General features: G+C 30.3%; 1 protein-coding gene and 1 long non-coding RNA gene across 2 annotated transcripts; both read left to right on the forward strand.

Annotated features, from left to right (window-relative positions):
* Nucleotides 1-6,677: 6,677 nt before the first annotated feature.
* LOC136796395 (uncharacterized) lies at nt 6,678-8,987 on the forward strand. The gene is made up of 3 exons (XR_010844099.1): nt 6,678-6,897; nt 8,151-8,229; nt 8,840-8,987. It is a non-coding gene; the product is annotated as an uncharacterized lncRNA (long non-coding RNA).
* Nucleotides 8,988-12,052: 3,065 nt separating this feature from the next.
* On the forward strand, nt 12,053-15,902 carry LOC106678168 (gustatory and odorant receptor 22). Its single transcript, XM_014416536.3, has 4 exons — nt 12,053-12,316; nt 13,662-13,733; nt 13,820-13,909; nt 15,658-15,902. The coding sequence occupies exons 1-4, from the start codon at nt 12,131-12,133 to the stop codon at nt 15,712-15,714; spliced, it is 405 nt and encodes a 134-aa protein (XP_014272022.1). The 5' UTR covers nt 12,053-12,130; the 3' UTR covers nt 15,715-15,902.
* Nucleotides 15,903-16,847: the final 945 nt, after the last annotated feature.

Here is a 16,847-nt window from a genome sequence, read left to right on the forward strand (position 1 = left end):
GTTTCCTTTGAATTATTATTTTTTTTTTTTACAAAAATTACATATGCATTGAATATAAACCTAAATACAACAGCATCCTTAATTTTAAAAGCTTCAGTACTTGCTAAACAAGGGTTTTATTATAAATAAAAATAATTAATCAGTAATAATTTCAATATTTAAATTATACAAATAATAGATTAATTGTATAATGTAATTATTTATTTGAAATTATTTTTTTTTTAAAAATCAATGACTAAATTTTTTGTTCAATTTTAAAGTATAAATTAGACATTTAGTGAAAAATATTTAAAGATACTGAGTTAAATCCGGTTGTAGGTCATATTGTTTTGAGAAAAATAATTTTTCAAACGTTTTAATTGTTCTGTTTATAAATTTTCTTTATCTGTGTTTTGTCAATCATACTACCGACCTAGTAGGGTAGGCTCATATATAAAGATAAAAGTTTATTTGGTGAGCAATAAAAATTTACAATTTAAGGAATATAATGTGGATTTCACTTTCTATTTACAGAATATAATTGTTGTTAGTATTTTCTTTTGTAAAATATTATTGTTATGTTTTTTTACCTGATAATTTGATCAATATTCAGTACATTTTAATTATACCAAAATTATGTTTATTTAAAATTTTGAAAAAAAAGAACTGGATCTCACTACAATTTTTTATTATTTTGTAAATAACACACATAATTAAAAATAAAGTTGAAAGTTAATATTAATATTATCATTAATAAATATTAACCAAATTATAAAACTTTTATCTCTTAAATATTTTTAATTTAAAAGTTTAGCTTTGTGGCTAATTTATTTCAGAAATATTTGAAGTGTAGAAGGAAACATAGTTTATTTATATAAGAAACACAATTTTTTATATAAACAAAAAACAATTTGAACTTTAAATGATACAAGAGAAGTATAAATTAAAACGTTAGATTAAAGTATATAATTTTTTTTTTATAAATGTCATAAAATACTTGTTTGTATTCCAATAATTAATGGACTTTGTGATGATTCTTCATTATAATTTTACATTTCACTACTTAACGTGAATTATCTTTTAATACCTTAGTTTGAAAGTTATTTTATTTATTGGATCATGATCACTAATTAAATTGAATTAACCATTAACGATTCGACGTAAAGATTGCCTAATTTATTATATTAAACTCTTAATAATTTTTAAAAATTATCATCGAGGTTTTATAAGATAAAAATTGGGTAGTTCTAATTTTTTCCATATGTTCTTTGAGTTTGGATTACCATTAAAAATTTTAATTTCCGTCCTTGCTAGACGGTTGGAAGTTTATTATATTCAAGAAAAACCTTAAAATTTTCATTAATTTATTATTCTATGTCCAGTATCTTGCAAGTTACCACACGAAATCCATTGTGCATAGATTTTTGAAGGAGAAAAAAATTTAGCTCTTGAAGAGATCTTTTTTCATGTTTGAAAATGTCATAGATACAGGTATTCCAAAAAGAGATTTTTTTTTAAGAAATCATCAGTGTCTTATTATGTGTGTTACTTTATTTTGGCAAATATTAATGAAACTTCTATTTCTATGAAGAAGATCTTTAGAAAGAACTTTAAAGTGAATTTAAACAGCTTCATTTCGAGTACTTAGAGACTTCTGTATGTCTAATAGTTCTTGGGATATTAAACTTTTCTGAAGATGTCGCATTTTCAGCATAAGTACTGCAATGTTAAAAATTTTGTAAAAAAAAAAAATGATATATGTTTTTTTAACTACACGACCTAATTACTAATAATGGGATGACGGTAGCAGCGTGTTAACGCGCCTGTCTGCCAACCCACATAGATTGCGAGTTCGAGCCCGGCCCACCCAGGATTTTTTCAAGCATAAAATTACCCAATACTCACTCACAATCTGCCCCTGAGCATTTGTGAGGCTCGTCAGCCAATGGGTGGCACTCACAAAAATAGACGTGGGAGTGACCGACACTATAAAAACCACGTCAGGAAACGCGCAATGTATTTCTTAAGTACATTGCGCGAGGCTTTGTACCTCCACGATCTGTCGCGCCGATAAAAAAAAATAAAATTATTAATAATAGATTATCAATTAAATTACTTAAATACGAATGATTTCAGACATTTTTATCTGTAGCAACATAAAGAATATTGTTACAACACGTAAAGTAGTCATCACACAGACACCGTATATATAATATATTTTAATATTAATAAATATATTATTAGAATCAGTGAAGATTACAATAGAATCTTCCGATCCACTAAAAGCTAACGCATTCCACATAGCATCTCTCGATGGTCTTTAAGAGATAGATGAGTACAACCTGATAATCGTGTGTGAATTTCCCTCTCAGGGAGATCTCCTTAGGAGGCATTGGATAACAATATACACAGTGGACCAGTGCATTTATTGCTATTTTTGGAAATTTATATTTGATTTTTATTTCACTCTGCTTTCTCGGGATCTTTCCATCCTGAACATTGTATTCCTGTCGTAAGGACTTACAATTAGTTCCGATAGGACTTGCTATCCCTTTCACGACTTTAGGCTAGTTCCCTACAGAGTTAAGTTTCCATCTTGCAAGGACCTACAGCTAGATCCTGTAGGACTCGTTATCCCCTTTACAACCGATATTCTGGTTCCCTACGGAGTGAAGATTCCATCCTGGGAGGATTTACGGCCAGTTCCCTTGAGACGTATCTTGCCAACCCATCTGCTAGCCAGTTACCTAACCCATCTCCTAGCCAGTTACCTAACCTACTGAATACACTTCGTCGAGGCCTTCTGATGGTGAGTACCTTTCTAATCTTCTATTGAAGTCAGAACTAATTAATTAATTATATCCAGCCACCCCGACAGTACTTTCTTGACTTAGGACACTTTCAATTAAATACCATTGTTCGGATTTAAAATTTATACCTAACTAAACATCATAGTTAATCTTCACTGATTAGAATCGAAGTGGCATAAGCCTCAGTATGTACTACAGCTTCAATTTTAGGATATTAGTTAAATTGTATAAACTCGTGTTTATTATTAAAATAATACTTTAATAATCATAATATACTCAGTTTTAGACAATCGTCCTGTTGATTTTTTCTTTATGTAATTTCTAACTTCTCTATTGTTCTCATGCCCTGTCATTATTGATTTTAATTCATTGTCTTTCCCAACAAGAATCGACGGGGCGTAGAAATGAGCAAAGGTCACATCTTTTAACTCATGATATTCATATGATATTGGTCAGTTTAGCATGGCTGCGCAAAACATTTATTTTTTGAAAAATAGTATTATGTTTACATCTAAGCATCCGGTATTTTATTTAATTTTTGCAATTTTTAATTCTGAAATAGTTTTTGTTTAATTAAAATATATCGTGTTCCCATTCACATGAATTGCCTGACAGAATTGGGTCCAAAGTCCAATCGAAAACTTTCTAGCTCAATCTTTCTCCATAATATTTGCCCGATTAGGATATTAGTAGTGGTGGAGGGATTAAGCCCGACATGAATTGGTGGTCCTTTTGGGTGACCTTTTTCTGTCTGAATGAATAAGGTATTCCTTCGGAATATTTATTTTTATATATTTATAATATAAAAATATATATTTCGGATATTTCTGAAGTTTATTTATAGACATTTTAATTATTTGTCAAATAAGCACCTGAAATTTCCCAGGGGTTTGGAGTTTTCGGTTTTCCTTGGCAAGATACTGAGAATAATTTTTTTAAAAAATATAAACTCTAATATACATTGTTTTTGCTGATACTTGTCCGATTTAGATGATTTTTTGTTGTTGTTTGTTGTTTTTATCAACATTTACCTCATAGTACAAGAGCCAAGAAGAAAAACTGCAGTTATCTCACCCTAATTTTTGATTACTTTAATGAAAACTATATATTATTACTAGTCAAAATGGATGAGTCTGCCAAGTATAGGTAGGGGGAATAAAAAATGGCGGATGTTTCAAAGCGATAAAAAAAAAACAAATTTTCATTCGGAGCTGTATATCTCAAAAAGTAGGAACGACAAAAGAAAACGTTATTTAAAGAACAGTAATTTGGTAAAATATGAGCCCTAATAGAGTTATTTACGTTAAATAGTTTAATTGATATATTTTAATACATCTGTACGTCACATAGTTCCTGAGATATAGATTTCTCAAAATAAATTAGCTAACTACTAATCTTTTTGAAGATTTATAAGAAATTTTGCTTTTTAAAAAGCTATATCTCGAGAACTATTGGATGCAAAGAGCTCTTTTAGGGCTAATATTTCAGAAAATTTACTTTCCCTTAAATAATGTCCTCTTAAATTTTCTACTGCTGTTGGTAGTTTTTAAGATATAGAGTTTCGAATGAAAAATTAATGTTTTTTTAAGGTTTTGAAACAGCCGCCATTTTTTATTCCCTCTACCTATACTTGGCAGACTCATTAATTTTGACTAGTAATTATACATAGTTTTCATTAAAGTAATCAAAAATTGGGGTGAGATAACTACCTTTTTCTTCTTCTCGGCTCTTGTACAATCAAGGTCCCCTATTATAACCAGGCGTTCATCTTTTTATCTTATGATTCGATCCGTTCATACCGAGACTTAATCTTCTAACTGAACTCTCTTCCTTCTTCGCGAATACTGGAAGTACAATAGTGGTTGAGAATCACCCTTCGGCACTGTATTCTTCAAATCCTTCTCTCTCTTCTATCCTATTATCATTTCCTCTTCATTGACAAGCAATGCCGATGGTATTTTGAAAAGTCTTACAGATTAAGTTTTCACTCACCAGATAGCACATCATCCAACCTCGAAAATTTCCTTCTTAGTTGGTCTTCCTTCTGTATTGAAATATTCTATAATATCTTACTCATTCAAATTACGAAAAGAAAATTATCTTATATATTCCAAGTCCACCTTGATGATTCCCTAAGTCTGATTTTCTTTTACAAGAATCTGAAGAACTGTAATTATGTTTGGCATTACAGTGATTAAGATTGCTCAAATTTAAAAATATTGACAGGCTATCCAGTTTAAATATTAATCCTTTTCTTATTTTGAAAAAGAAAAGAAAAAAATATAATAATTTCCGAGAAACTTAATATAGAGTGCAACAGTTTTACCAGTGACAATGGAATGAATCAAGAATATAACCCACTTCCCTTTATGATTTAATTTTTGCAATTAAACAATATATTTGATTAATAATTAATAAAACACCCAAAAATAGAGATGAAACTTTCTTTTAATACGTTCGCTCAAATGGAACATAATGAACAAAGTTTCAGATCAGTAGATACTGAACTGTTTTGGAGTCATGAGCCATCTCTATTCGGGCTATCTTTCAAACTGTTGATGTGAGTTGTGCTATACCTAATCTGGAATAACTCTGATCATTCAGACCTAACTCATAATGTTTGCTCAGTGTCTGTAAAGGCAACATAACTGGGTGTCATCCTGATTCCCTGATCATTAGCAATCATTTCAATTTTGCCATACTGGAAAACTTAGGAATAAGTAGTTCCTAAATCAATACCTACTGCCACTAATAAGCCCCAGGGCTTTGGCCATTTCGTGGTTCTGTTAAACTAAAAAAAGAAATATTAATTAAAAATATAAAAAATTAAATCCAAAACAGATTTATAGAATGGTTACGGAATTTACAAAAGTTAATGTTTTGCAAAAAAAAAAAATGTGATTTCAAGAAAAGAGCGATTGGCACAACATATATATTAAGAGCAAGCCGTCTACTTGCCTTGACCTTGAAGTGGCTACTTGCCTTGACCTTGAAGTGGCTACTTGCCTTGACCTTGAAGTGGCTACTTGCCTTGACCTTGGAGAGGCTACTTGCCTTGACCTCGAAGTGGCTACTTGCTTATTACTTTAAGTGACATTTTAAACAAGATTCTTTAGTGATATTTGAAAGATTAAATCTAAAACCCTTCGTAAAATCCTTAATGCTCCTTACTTTGTCACAAATCAAGTCATCCATCAGGACCTCAATATTCTATATGTTGCAGATTTGGCCAGAACCAGATACCGTTCCTTCCATAATAAACTTCTCAACCACCCAAATCCACTTGTTTCTAACCTGGCTTCTCCTTCATTACCTAATAATCCTCCTAGGCGTCTGAAAAGAAGATGGCCTCGAGATCTTCTCTAGAAATGTTATTGGAGTTCTATCAGTGGGTAGATTCTCCACATGTTTTTATCATGTTACTATGTCACCTACAGCAAATTTACTTGTTGTATATATGTGTATACAGTTGTAAATATCAATAAATAAATTATTAAAAAAAAAAAAACTTTTTAAATCTAAATTTCCTGTACTTTAGTTAAGGTACTGGAGACACTGCGTACCTGAGCCCACTCAAATATGTCATGTATTTTTTAGGCCTGGGTGGACAGCCCAGTATGGACCAGCTGTTTTGCTCGAAAGCGTTCATCCAACTCCTACTTCAAAGAAATCAGGCCTATACTCCTGCTGTTCAGACTACTTGGAAGATTTCCTTATGGTATATCCGATGAGGGTTAGCATTTTGTTAATTATAATTTTTGTTACATTGATAAGTTAATTTTTCCCCTGAAATAAAACAATAATTTAGATTTTTTTAAGGTTCCAAATAGTCGTGATAATTTTTTTCTGTATTTCAGGTATTAAACCTTTTCGTATGATGTCCTATCCAACCCTATACTCCTTTGCGTTCTTCATAACGTGTTGTGGCCTCTCAATCAAAACAATGATATCGCTGCTGGAGATGCTGAAGGAATCGAAGAACTACGACCAGTATCTTCAGATTTTGATGTTGATGTCATATCTAAGCCAGAATTTCCTTGTCCCTTTTTTTTACTGGAAGACATCAGATCAAATCGTGGAATACGTTGCCTTGTGGTCCCGGTTCGAGGTGATTTGTTCATAATTGTGGACTAGGAGATGGTATATTAATAAGAAATGATTATTAACATATTCATCTGATACACCCATCAGTCGTTTGATTAATCCCACAAACGATTTCACTCATTGAATAATAATCTTTAAAAGGAGGTTTGACTCTATTAACAAGAATTATTTTGGGAATGGGTAATTCTTAGAGATAGCTCAAAAATAGGCTACCAAAATCATCTAGGGATACTAATAAATGATGTTTAGAATAGTTTTGAGCTCAACTCCTAATTTTAAGCAAACCAAACCTGATACAAACCAGGAATTCAAAATTTCTAATTTATTGAAGTGGGAGTGATGAAAATATTTATTTATTTCAGTAATAATGAATCTGCAATAAATTTTATTAACCAGCATATTTACTAACACACATTAAGACTTTGGATTCCAAGTTCATAGCCCGATTTTTAAATTGTTCTATGTTACTTGTCTATTTTCTAATATTTGTTCAGTAAAAATCAATATATGACTAATATTTATCATAATTATGATTTTTTCCTATAAAAAAACTAATTAAGAGAACTCACTTCATGAGACTGGGTGAACCTCGGAGGGCTCAAGAGCCCACAGGTTTGACTCATGGTTACAGCAACAGAATAAATAATTATTTGCCACTGCCGGATTTGAACCAGGGTACTTGGAGTCAGTAGCACAGTGCCTTACCATTGAGCCATGCTTCTCCATTACATATATATTTATAGCATAAGCATATGCATTTTTTCCAAAATTTCGAAAAATGTATCACATCATAGGTACTATGGTAAATCGAGTTTCTTTTGATTGTGAAATCAAATTTCTTACCTCTTTCAGTTCTTCTCCAGCTGACTTAAATGTAGGATTTCAAATGAAAAGATCGAATCGAAATAGTATATAAAGTCGAATTCAGTAACAAAAGAAACTTAATTTTCTATATCTACCCAATTTAATTTCGAAATTAACAATACTTTGGAAAAAATTAGGGTGTTAATCGAGTTTAATTACACATTATTACGTAATTGATTATTAATCAGGTTTTCCAACATTTAAATTGTGGAAATAATGACTGGAATTTAGGAATATTTGAAACATGAGAGCCTGCTAAAGTAAAACAATTACAGCTATTGTAACAAAAACCAATTTTATTTTGTATTATTTTTTCAGCATTTTTAAGATTTCTTTACTTTATTAAAGTAGTTTTTGATGATGAATAAATAAAACTAATTATTTATGTTTTAGTCTGAATACAGCAAAGAATTCAAACAATTGAGTTGTCAAAAATGGATCACATATTGTCTATTCTTCTTTGTGCCATTGGGTAATTATTGCTTGATTTAAAATAGTATTTTTTATTACTTATCAGGTATCCCACTTTGAGTCAGAAAACTTATTCTAGACGGAAATAAGTTATTGACTTTGCTGATGGGTCAAGTTTAATCAATTGATATTTTCAGTGTATCTACTGAACAATTACTTCTGTTTCTATGAAATCGAATGGCTTTCAGCATTAGACATTGAATGGCTTTGGGCAAGAAGTGCTAAGCCAAAATTTTGTATAAAATGCTCCTTTGTATTCCCTATTATATTCGTTTTTCAAATACCACAAACCCAATGAACTCAGCAATAATAGTATGAAATATAAATTATATAAAATATACATTAATATACATTAAATAAGAATGCTAAATGGCAAAGGACACCAGTTACGTGTTTATATACTCAGGTATATATTAATATTGCTATATTTATATATATTTTCAATAAAGGAGGTCAGAAAAAAAATCTACAATTTTTCGAAATCCTCTACTGAAAAATATCCATATTCTTGTCGCATGTTCTTTCGATTTTACGCAATTTATTATTTAAAATTAATTGAAACAACGTTTTAGTTGCTATCCCATATTTTACATAATTATTTTTTTTTTTAGCTGTTGGTTATTGCTTCCGCATGTACCAAATTATTGGTGTTGGGATTACTAACTGCTTTATGTTATTCATCGTAATCTATGCTTCTGATTTGTTGTCTTTGCTTTGGATAACAACTCTTTATGAAATCCGGCAGCAGGCCCGAAAGTTGTGTCAAATCGTATCTTGTGTGAGTTATTCTAAATACTCCTTCCCCAATAATGCATATTTATTAATGAAGGAACATGTATATTTATTATTTTTATATGTTTCTTTTTTATGTATGTATATTGAGATTTTTTAAAAATGTTAATGAAATATAATTATGCATTATCATGTGGACTTTTTGTGTATATATATTTCTTCTATATTTAAAATTTTTACTTTGTGAAGATGACGTATTTTTTTTGCCCGCACTCTTTAATTTGACTAGTTTAGCCAGAATTTCTGCCCTGACTTTAAGTTCTAATATTTCTTAATTCCTCCATTTCCCATTCTGCATATTTCTTCTCCCTTGATCTCTTTTAAATTATTGTATATCCATAAGCTCTATTCCTAATTTAACTAATGTTTTTACTCATCCATATAACTAAAAATGTTTTATTTTTACTCATCTATATCCATCTTCTGCTTATGTTAATCTATGGTCAACCATGAACACCTCATTAAAAATGTAAATTTTACTATTTATTATACTTAGAGAGAACTAGATGAGATATACAGGTAATTAATAGGAGGGAAAAAATAATAATATTGTGGTGGCAAGATTAACGTCTTCAGTGGCAATTTCTTTGAAATGGGTTTGCCACTGTCGAAATTATTATCAACATTTTTATTTCTTTAGTATATTTCTTTTAAATCTATTTTTAATTATAATTCATTTAAAGTTTCATTATTTTACATTCGTTTTAGTGGCAAACCCATTTGAAACCTCTCGCCATATGATCAATTACAATTAATTAATTATAAAGAACTTGTGTTGTTATCTAAAAAAACTGAACGTTATGTTAATAATGATTATGAGTTTTTTGTTATATATGTCAAGTGTAAATAATGTTGTATTGACTACTAAAGAACGTAACTGAAGAGTCATCTTTATGGTTACACAGGAACACGCACTAAAATATTATAAAAAATAAAAAAAAGGAAAAAAAGGAAAATATAGAAAAAGATTAAAATACTAAACAATAAAAACAAAAAAGATCATGTATTATTATGTATATTAATATTTACTGACAATGCCTATGTAATTTAAGAATTATAAGCAATTGTCCGATTAGTCTTAGTATCCTCTGTGTATTGCAGCCTAATGCAGTTGGGCGGTATTGCTTTTTGAATACAGTGTTCCTTTCTAGCAACCCTTTATCCGTCATGGAATGTAACTTGAAAAACATATTGCACCGTGAAATTATATACATTTCATCCTTCTTCTTTATCTTCCTCTTATGCCATCAGCTATCGCCGAGGTGCATCAGTACAGCACAACCTCTCCTCCCAGTCCCTACCTTAGCCGCTTCATCTCATTGAGGGTTTGCCTCTTTTACTTCCAATTCTCTGGATATACTCTTGGTATGTAATTCTGGAGCGTCCGCGTGGTCTCCTTCCTGTGGATCCAACCACTAATACCTTTAAAGAATTCATGTCCTCGTTCATACGGCAGACTGGTGTTGCCGTATTTCTAGAGTGGTTTTAAGTTCTGTAGTCCTTAATAGTTAATTAACTTTATTTTTATGAATTAACAATGATACACTACGATTTCAAAATATTAGACAACAAAACAGTCTGTCTTCATACATTTGTTTTTTTATCTTCATTGAAATTAAAAAAAAAAAATGTGCCCGAGAGTTTTTAATAAAGCACAGGTTCCTCAATCCCCTCTACACTTTAATTTTAGGGCAAAATATCATTTAGGAACAAACCCTTTAAACATTGGAGGAACATTTCAGTTATATTAAAGCATAAAATAAATTACTGATCTCATATTTTGAGTGTTAAATCCTATTGTAAATTGAACTGTTGAGTGAATATTTATTAGTAAGGAAAAGTAAAGAGGTTTTATAACATGACATTATTTCTTTCAAAATTTTGAAATGAATGTGTGTGTGCGTTTATGCAAGGTGCCCCAGTTTATAATAGGTTCACCGCTTATTATTTTATTTTTTTTTATTTATTGCTATTTACAACTGTACATTATAATACATTCCTTAAATTTGATCTCAGTTATTATAAAGTGATAGAGACATGTAGAGAAACTACCTATTGGTAGCACACCAATGACGTTTTTACATTAGTAGGTCTCGTGGACATCTTCTTTTCAGGAGCCTCGGAGGATTGCCAGGAATGGAAGGTTAGAGACTAGTGGAGTTGGGTGGTTAGGGAGTTTATAATGGAAGGAATGGTTGGGATGTCAGCTGTATAGATGGTGTTGAGGATGTCACCGAGGACACTACCTTGAGGAACACCAGTGCACTGAGAATAGAAAGATGAATAGAACCATCGTGGTTTACTTGGAATATTCTATCAATGAGAAAGGAATAAATGGTGAGAAAGTATGTAGTAGATAGGAATTTACGGAGTTTATAAAGCAGTCCCGGATACCAGACTCGATCAAAAGCCTGTTCTACGTCGAAAAAGACTCCTGTGCAGTCCTGCGCTCCAAAGAAAAAGAGACAATGTACACTAATATAGTTTCACACAAATTAGAACATTTTTTTATGAATTATTCAATTTCGTTTAAAATAACTATGTCATACTCTGTTAATTTCATTCTTGATTCTATACTGTTAGTTATAATTAACATTTATAGTTAGTGCTAAGACTATTTGTAATTGATATTTTAGTTATGCTTTGTATATTACATGAGTTATTTTATGTTATGTAATTTCAGTTACATGACTTCAATTACTATGCCATATAATTCCGGTATGTTTATTTTATTATAATTTCATATCTTATATTTCCTCACCTTAGAAAATTTTATGTATCATAAAATATTAAGATAAATGATGTAGTATGTTTGTAAAAGATGGAGAAAATGTGCAGCCCTAATATAGCCAATTCGGTTAACTGGACGTTCACACGTCAATTTGGGGCTGGATACTCTATTTATAGTTTATTCAGTACCCATTTTTACAACTAAATTGCTATCTTTAGAATTAATATTAATAAACTAAAATAAAATTTATTGATTTTTTTTTTATTATAAGGAAACAAATTTTTGTTCTCAGGAAGGGATAGTAAAAGACTCGCAGCGGAAGAGATACTGTTGGCTTACTATCAGCACCCTTGTCTCGTCCCTCAGTGACGCGATAGGTATGGCCACCGGTGGTCTCATGCTGTCCCTCTTCTTTTCCTTCTTGATCAGTTGCTATGGCCGCCTCACCAGCTTCATGCAGCGGGTCAGGCAAGCAGAGTTTGTTTGGTGGGAGATGTTGGGGTCTGGCACAATATACGTATACTTCTTCTTCATGTTTGACAGTGCTGAAAAGACTTCGAATCAGGTTTATTTTTTAATTTTCTTTTCACTTTTGTAATTCTTTTAAATTAATTAAGAATAGTAATTGGCTCGCGAGATATGTTTTCATTCTCAATTTTCCAGTTCTAGCCACGTAATGCTTAATTTAACTATTTTTTTAACCCCTCTTCTTCCCGTTTTTACTAAATGTTACTTATTCGGAGTTTAGATAGACCTCTTTTTGTCTAAAACCCCCTTTTTTTCGCACCCTTCCTCAAGAATAATAACAGTAATAATTCATACATTCGTAATACATGCAATGTACTATGTATACCGAGACGCACTGAAGAATACATAGTATATTTCATGTATTATGTATGTATGACGTACTAATGTTATTCTTAATGAAGAGTGATTTTTCTCGGAAATGGGTATTTCTAAACTACATTTCATACAAAAAAAAAATTAATTTTAATTACAAAAATCTCGTTTTTATATCATTCTATTTCTTCGATCATTTAAAATAGGAAGTCTTGCTGAAAGAGCAACAGTATTATGCAGGCTTGAATTGCCTCTGACTAAAACTTAAAGTACACAGAGGAATACTTTAAATAATTAGAGCAAAAAAAAAGATAATTATTTCATAACAAAGAATATTTTATTGAACCTTGATTGACTGCAAAATAAAATTAGTTAACGGCTAGAGAGTAGTTCTATGAGAAGGAATATAAAAATTGTTTGGTTTAGACTTACTTAAGGGGCGAGAAGAAGATTGTAATATGAGGAGGTACAGAACACAATGTTCAGCAATATCAATTAAATGTTTGTTTCCTATGTAAGAGTGATTTCCCAACCATTTTATAATCACAGTAATACAGATATTTATAGAAGAAATAAAAATTGTAGAGTATAAAAGTTGCCATTTTTTTGAGAATATATAAATCACGTATTCATCATTGGCGTATGAATAAAGAAATATATGAATAACGTAAAACCAATGTATGAATGGGTTGGTGGGCACAAATAAATTGAAAGTAATTTTAAAATGTTGTGAGGCAGCCAAGCTTGCATATTACACTAATGTTCTCCCAGCAGAATTTACTTGCTTCTTGAATCTTTCCTCCAAATCTTAAAAAAAAAATCTGAAATCCACAATCTATTCCTTACCAATAAAGCTTTTTCACAAAGACAAGAGAAAGTTTTCCTTTCCTACTACTAATCTCAATCCTCCTATCAGATCTTAAATAAAAACTATTGAATTGTAAACTACAAATTGCTTTATCGGCAAGACTGTAAGCAAGACTTCATCCGATTGGACTTGAGTTCTTTGTTGATTTGTCCGTTAGTAAATATTATTTTATGTTTTATAAACATGTATTTTCTTATCTTAGATTGGAAAAACGTTTTCTTCCATTGTACTCAACTTGAAACACCCGAAGATGGACAAGGAAACCTTAGAAAAAGTATGTAATATAATTTTTATTTGATATAATAAAAAAAATTATTTCAATGCTGGAAATATAGAGCAACTATACCTATTCACTTTCAGGTATCTCTCCTGCTTTCATGTGTGTCCACTTGCCCTCCGACTGCAAATTTTGCAGGATTTCGTGTTGTTGACAGGACTCTATTAACTAATGTAAGTACTTTGTTGGAACTACAAGTAGGCTTAAGTTAACAAATTCAATTAACCAATTACATTTGAAGATTTATTTGTATATATACTAAATTAATTCTAGGTATACACTTATTTTTTATCTTCCTCTTATGCTATTACTACTCGTGAAGGAGTCTCTATCCTACGGAACCATTCCTCCCTTATGTTGAACGAGGGGTTGGTGGACACAAATAAAATGTTTTTACTGTAGTGAGAACTAAGAACACGATATATTCACCGTTTGCCACAATAAAAAATGAATTTTTAGATTACTCTTTAACTACTTAATCACTTCATTTTATTGAGGAATTTGTCTTGTTTATCTCCGCTCCTCTGTCTATATTCCTGATATGTAACTCTAGGAAGTACATATGGTCTCCTTTCTGTGGATAGATTACTTTATAGACTGGACCTTCATGAACTTCTTCATGCGGCAGGCCTCTTGAACTGTCGTCTTTCTAGAGTGGTTTTGAGTTCAGGAATATCCAGCTGCTCCTTATACTCTCTTTCGTTCTCTTATACACCTAGTTTTCCTAATAGAAACCTCATTTCTGCTGATGTACCACTGCCTGTCCAATCTAGTCCAGCTTTCTCTCCCGTATGTGAATTTATACTAATAAACTGACTTATTTACTCGCATACTAGTCTTCATATCTACTTTTTTCCGTAAATGACTGAATTTGCAAGTTATAAGAAAAAAAAATGTAAGTTTACATCAGTTTCAGAACCGAAAAGCATAATGTAAGCCCGAAAAACACCAAAACGTTCCACCTCAAACCCTCTTTTAACACCACTTGACAAATATGGATTTGCACTATTCCACGAAAATAAAAATGATATGAATAAAAATTGTAGATAATATTCTTATTTTCAATTTAATATAGGATTATTTAGTGTCTTTGCAAGTAATAGATTGGAAAAAAGTGATTTTAAGTTTTTTTTTTGTATTACTCCTGCATATCGAAAGAATGTTTCGAAGACGAGTCTACTTCAGATTCATGTTCAGCTCCCCAAAAACAAAATGTAAGACACAAAAACCCGAACTTTTCACATCAAACTACCATTTGATTGGGTTACTAGTAAAACAGAAACAAAAAAAGAACGTATGCAAAACTCAGATTTCAAAATAGTGTAAATATGGCTAAGTGTATATTGCTTAGTTATTTGTGCAAATTATTCAAAGAGAGAATCTTAATATTAAGTTAATTAATTGACATTGTTAAAAAAATTATTTGATGATTTTAAATTAAATTTTATCCTGTAAAATGTTTTTTTCTTGTGTTTAAATATTAACTGCAAATAAAATTTTTACTTATTTTACTATTACTTACTTAAAATTAAAAAAAAAAAATTACTTATTAATTACATTGCTAGGAGAGGTAGAATAAATAAATAGAAATAAGTAATAAATAGAAAGGCCACTACAGAAGAAGGAAACAGTGCAGGACCAAAATATATACGAAAACCAAAAATAAAATCCAGAATTAGGGGTTATGAAGAAAAAATAATCTACTTATTAATTAGTATAATTAGATCAATCATACTTACTATAAAAACAGAAATCAGATGTTTTCCAAAGAATCAAAGATCTACGAGATCTGTAGAGCCAACCAAAAAAATAAAATGCAATAGTAAAAGCATATCAAAGATGCAACTACTTATGCATAAGGAGGAGTTTATTTGTGATAATAATTTTATTATCTTATGCTAATTTTTAATTTTGTTTACAGTTCGTTTCTAATCTTGTCACCTACTTGGTAATGCTTTTTCAATACAGGAGCGAGTGATTCATCACGAAGATCTGCTTTAGAATTTTAATATATGGATTTGTGTTTAGTTCGTAGCGAGAATTAATAGTCTATAAATATCTACTTTTTAAATTCAATCTCAAGCAGTTCAGATTTTACTATTCGTTGTATTATCATTTTTTTTAAATAATGTATTGTATCACTTTATTCAGAAAATGAAACAATTATTATTATTATACATTTAATATAATAGGAGTTATATCAATGTATTATTGGTTTAAACAATCAAATATATATATTTCTAATTGACATTTTTATGATTCTATTACCTAATAACCCTTTTTTTTATTACTCCATGTCGTATAAGAACATTGAGTACATGTACATGAGTTGTGAAATTAAATAACGAAATTCAAATAAAAATATCAGATAGCTGAGGACTTAAAAAGGAAACATTTCGGAATAACTAAAATAAAAAAAGGTTTCCTGAAAACTTAGACAAACATTTTCTATTTAAATTTAACAATTTGTTCGATTTTTTTACGGAGGACATTTTAAATATTTTTTAACGATAAATCATAATGTTTTGTCTTTTACTATTCGGCTCCCAAGGCCTCTTAATGTTTCATATAAACATTCTGCTTTAAACAATTAAGATTTTGTCAAGGCAGTGAAAAGAAGCTTATTGTTGAACTTTTCCACAAATTAATAATTCGGTAATTGTATTAATAATCGATAGTTCCACAATATGAATGATAAAGCACTCTTATAATATGTTTGTCAAGTTTTCTTTACCTAGCCTTCATTACAAGATGTCGCTAGTTGGCAAAGCGTGAAGCAGAACACCCTGTTGTTTTTGTTCCTCAAGTCACTGTTTCAACTTTACCTGCTTGGGATGCATCAAATATATGTCAGGTCTTATATCAGGCGAGAGGTAACGGCCTACCATTTATCTCCCCATAACCAAAGAAATTGTCATAAATATGGACTATAGTTTAAATAATTAGGATAAATAATAAAAATATATATGATAAATAGGAAAATAATTTTACTTGGGCAACCAACTGCAACTGTGTAAAGTAAATAAATCATAAATACTATGGGCCTACCTAGAGGGGGCAAAATTAACATTAATAATTTAAAAAAAAAATTAATAATTTAATAAAAATATT

The sequence above is a fragment of the Halyomorpha halys genome, unplaced genomic scaffold, assembly GCF_000696795.3.
Source record: "Halyomorpha halys isolate HHAL.00 unplaced genomic scaffold, Hhal_1.1 Scaffold126.1, whole genome shotgun sequence".
In the NCBI taxonomy this organism is placed as follows: Eukaryota; Metazoa; Arthropoda; class Insecta; order Hemiptera; family Pentatomidae; genus Halyomorpha; species Halyomorpha halys.

Bases quoted from the DNA above. Each gene is read 5' to 3' on its own strand.
- LOC106678168 (XM_014416536.3), top strand. From the start codon at position 12,131: ATGGCCACCGGTGGTCTCATGCTGTCCCTCTTCTTTTCCTTCTTGATC. The intron at 12,317-13,661 runs GTTTATTTTTTA...TTCTTATCTTAG, and splicing joins CTGAAAAGACTTCGAATCAG to ATTGGAAAAACGTTTTCTTC. The intron at 13,734-13,819 runs GTATGTAATATA...ATTCACTTTCAG, and splicing joins ACAAGGAAACCTTAGAAAAA to GTATCTCTCCTGCTTTCATG.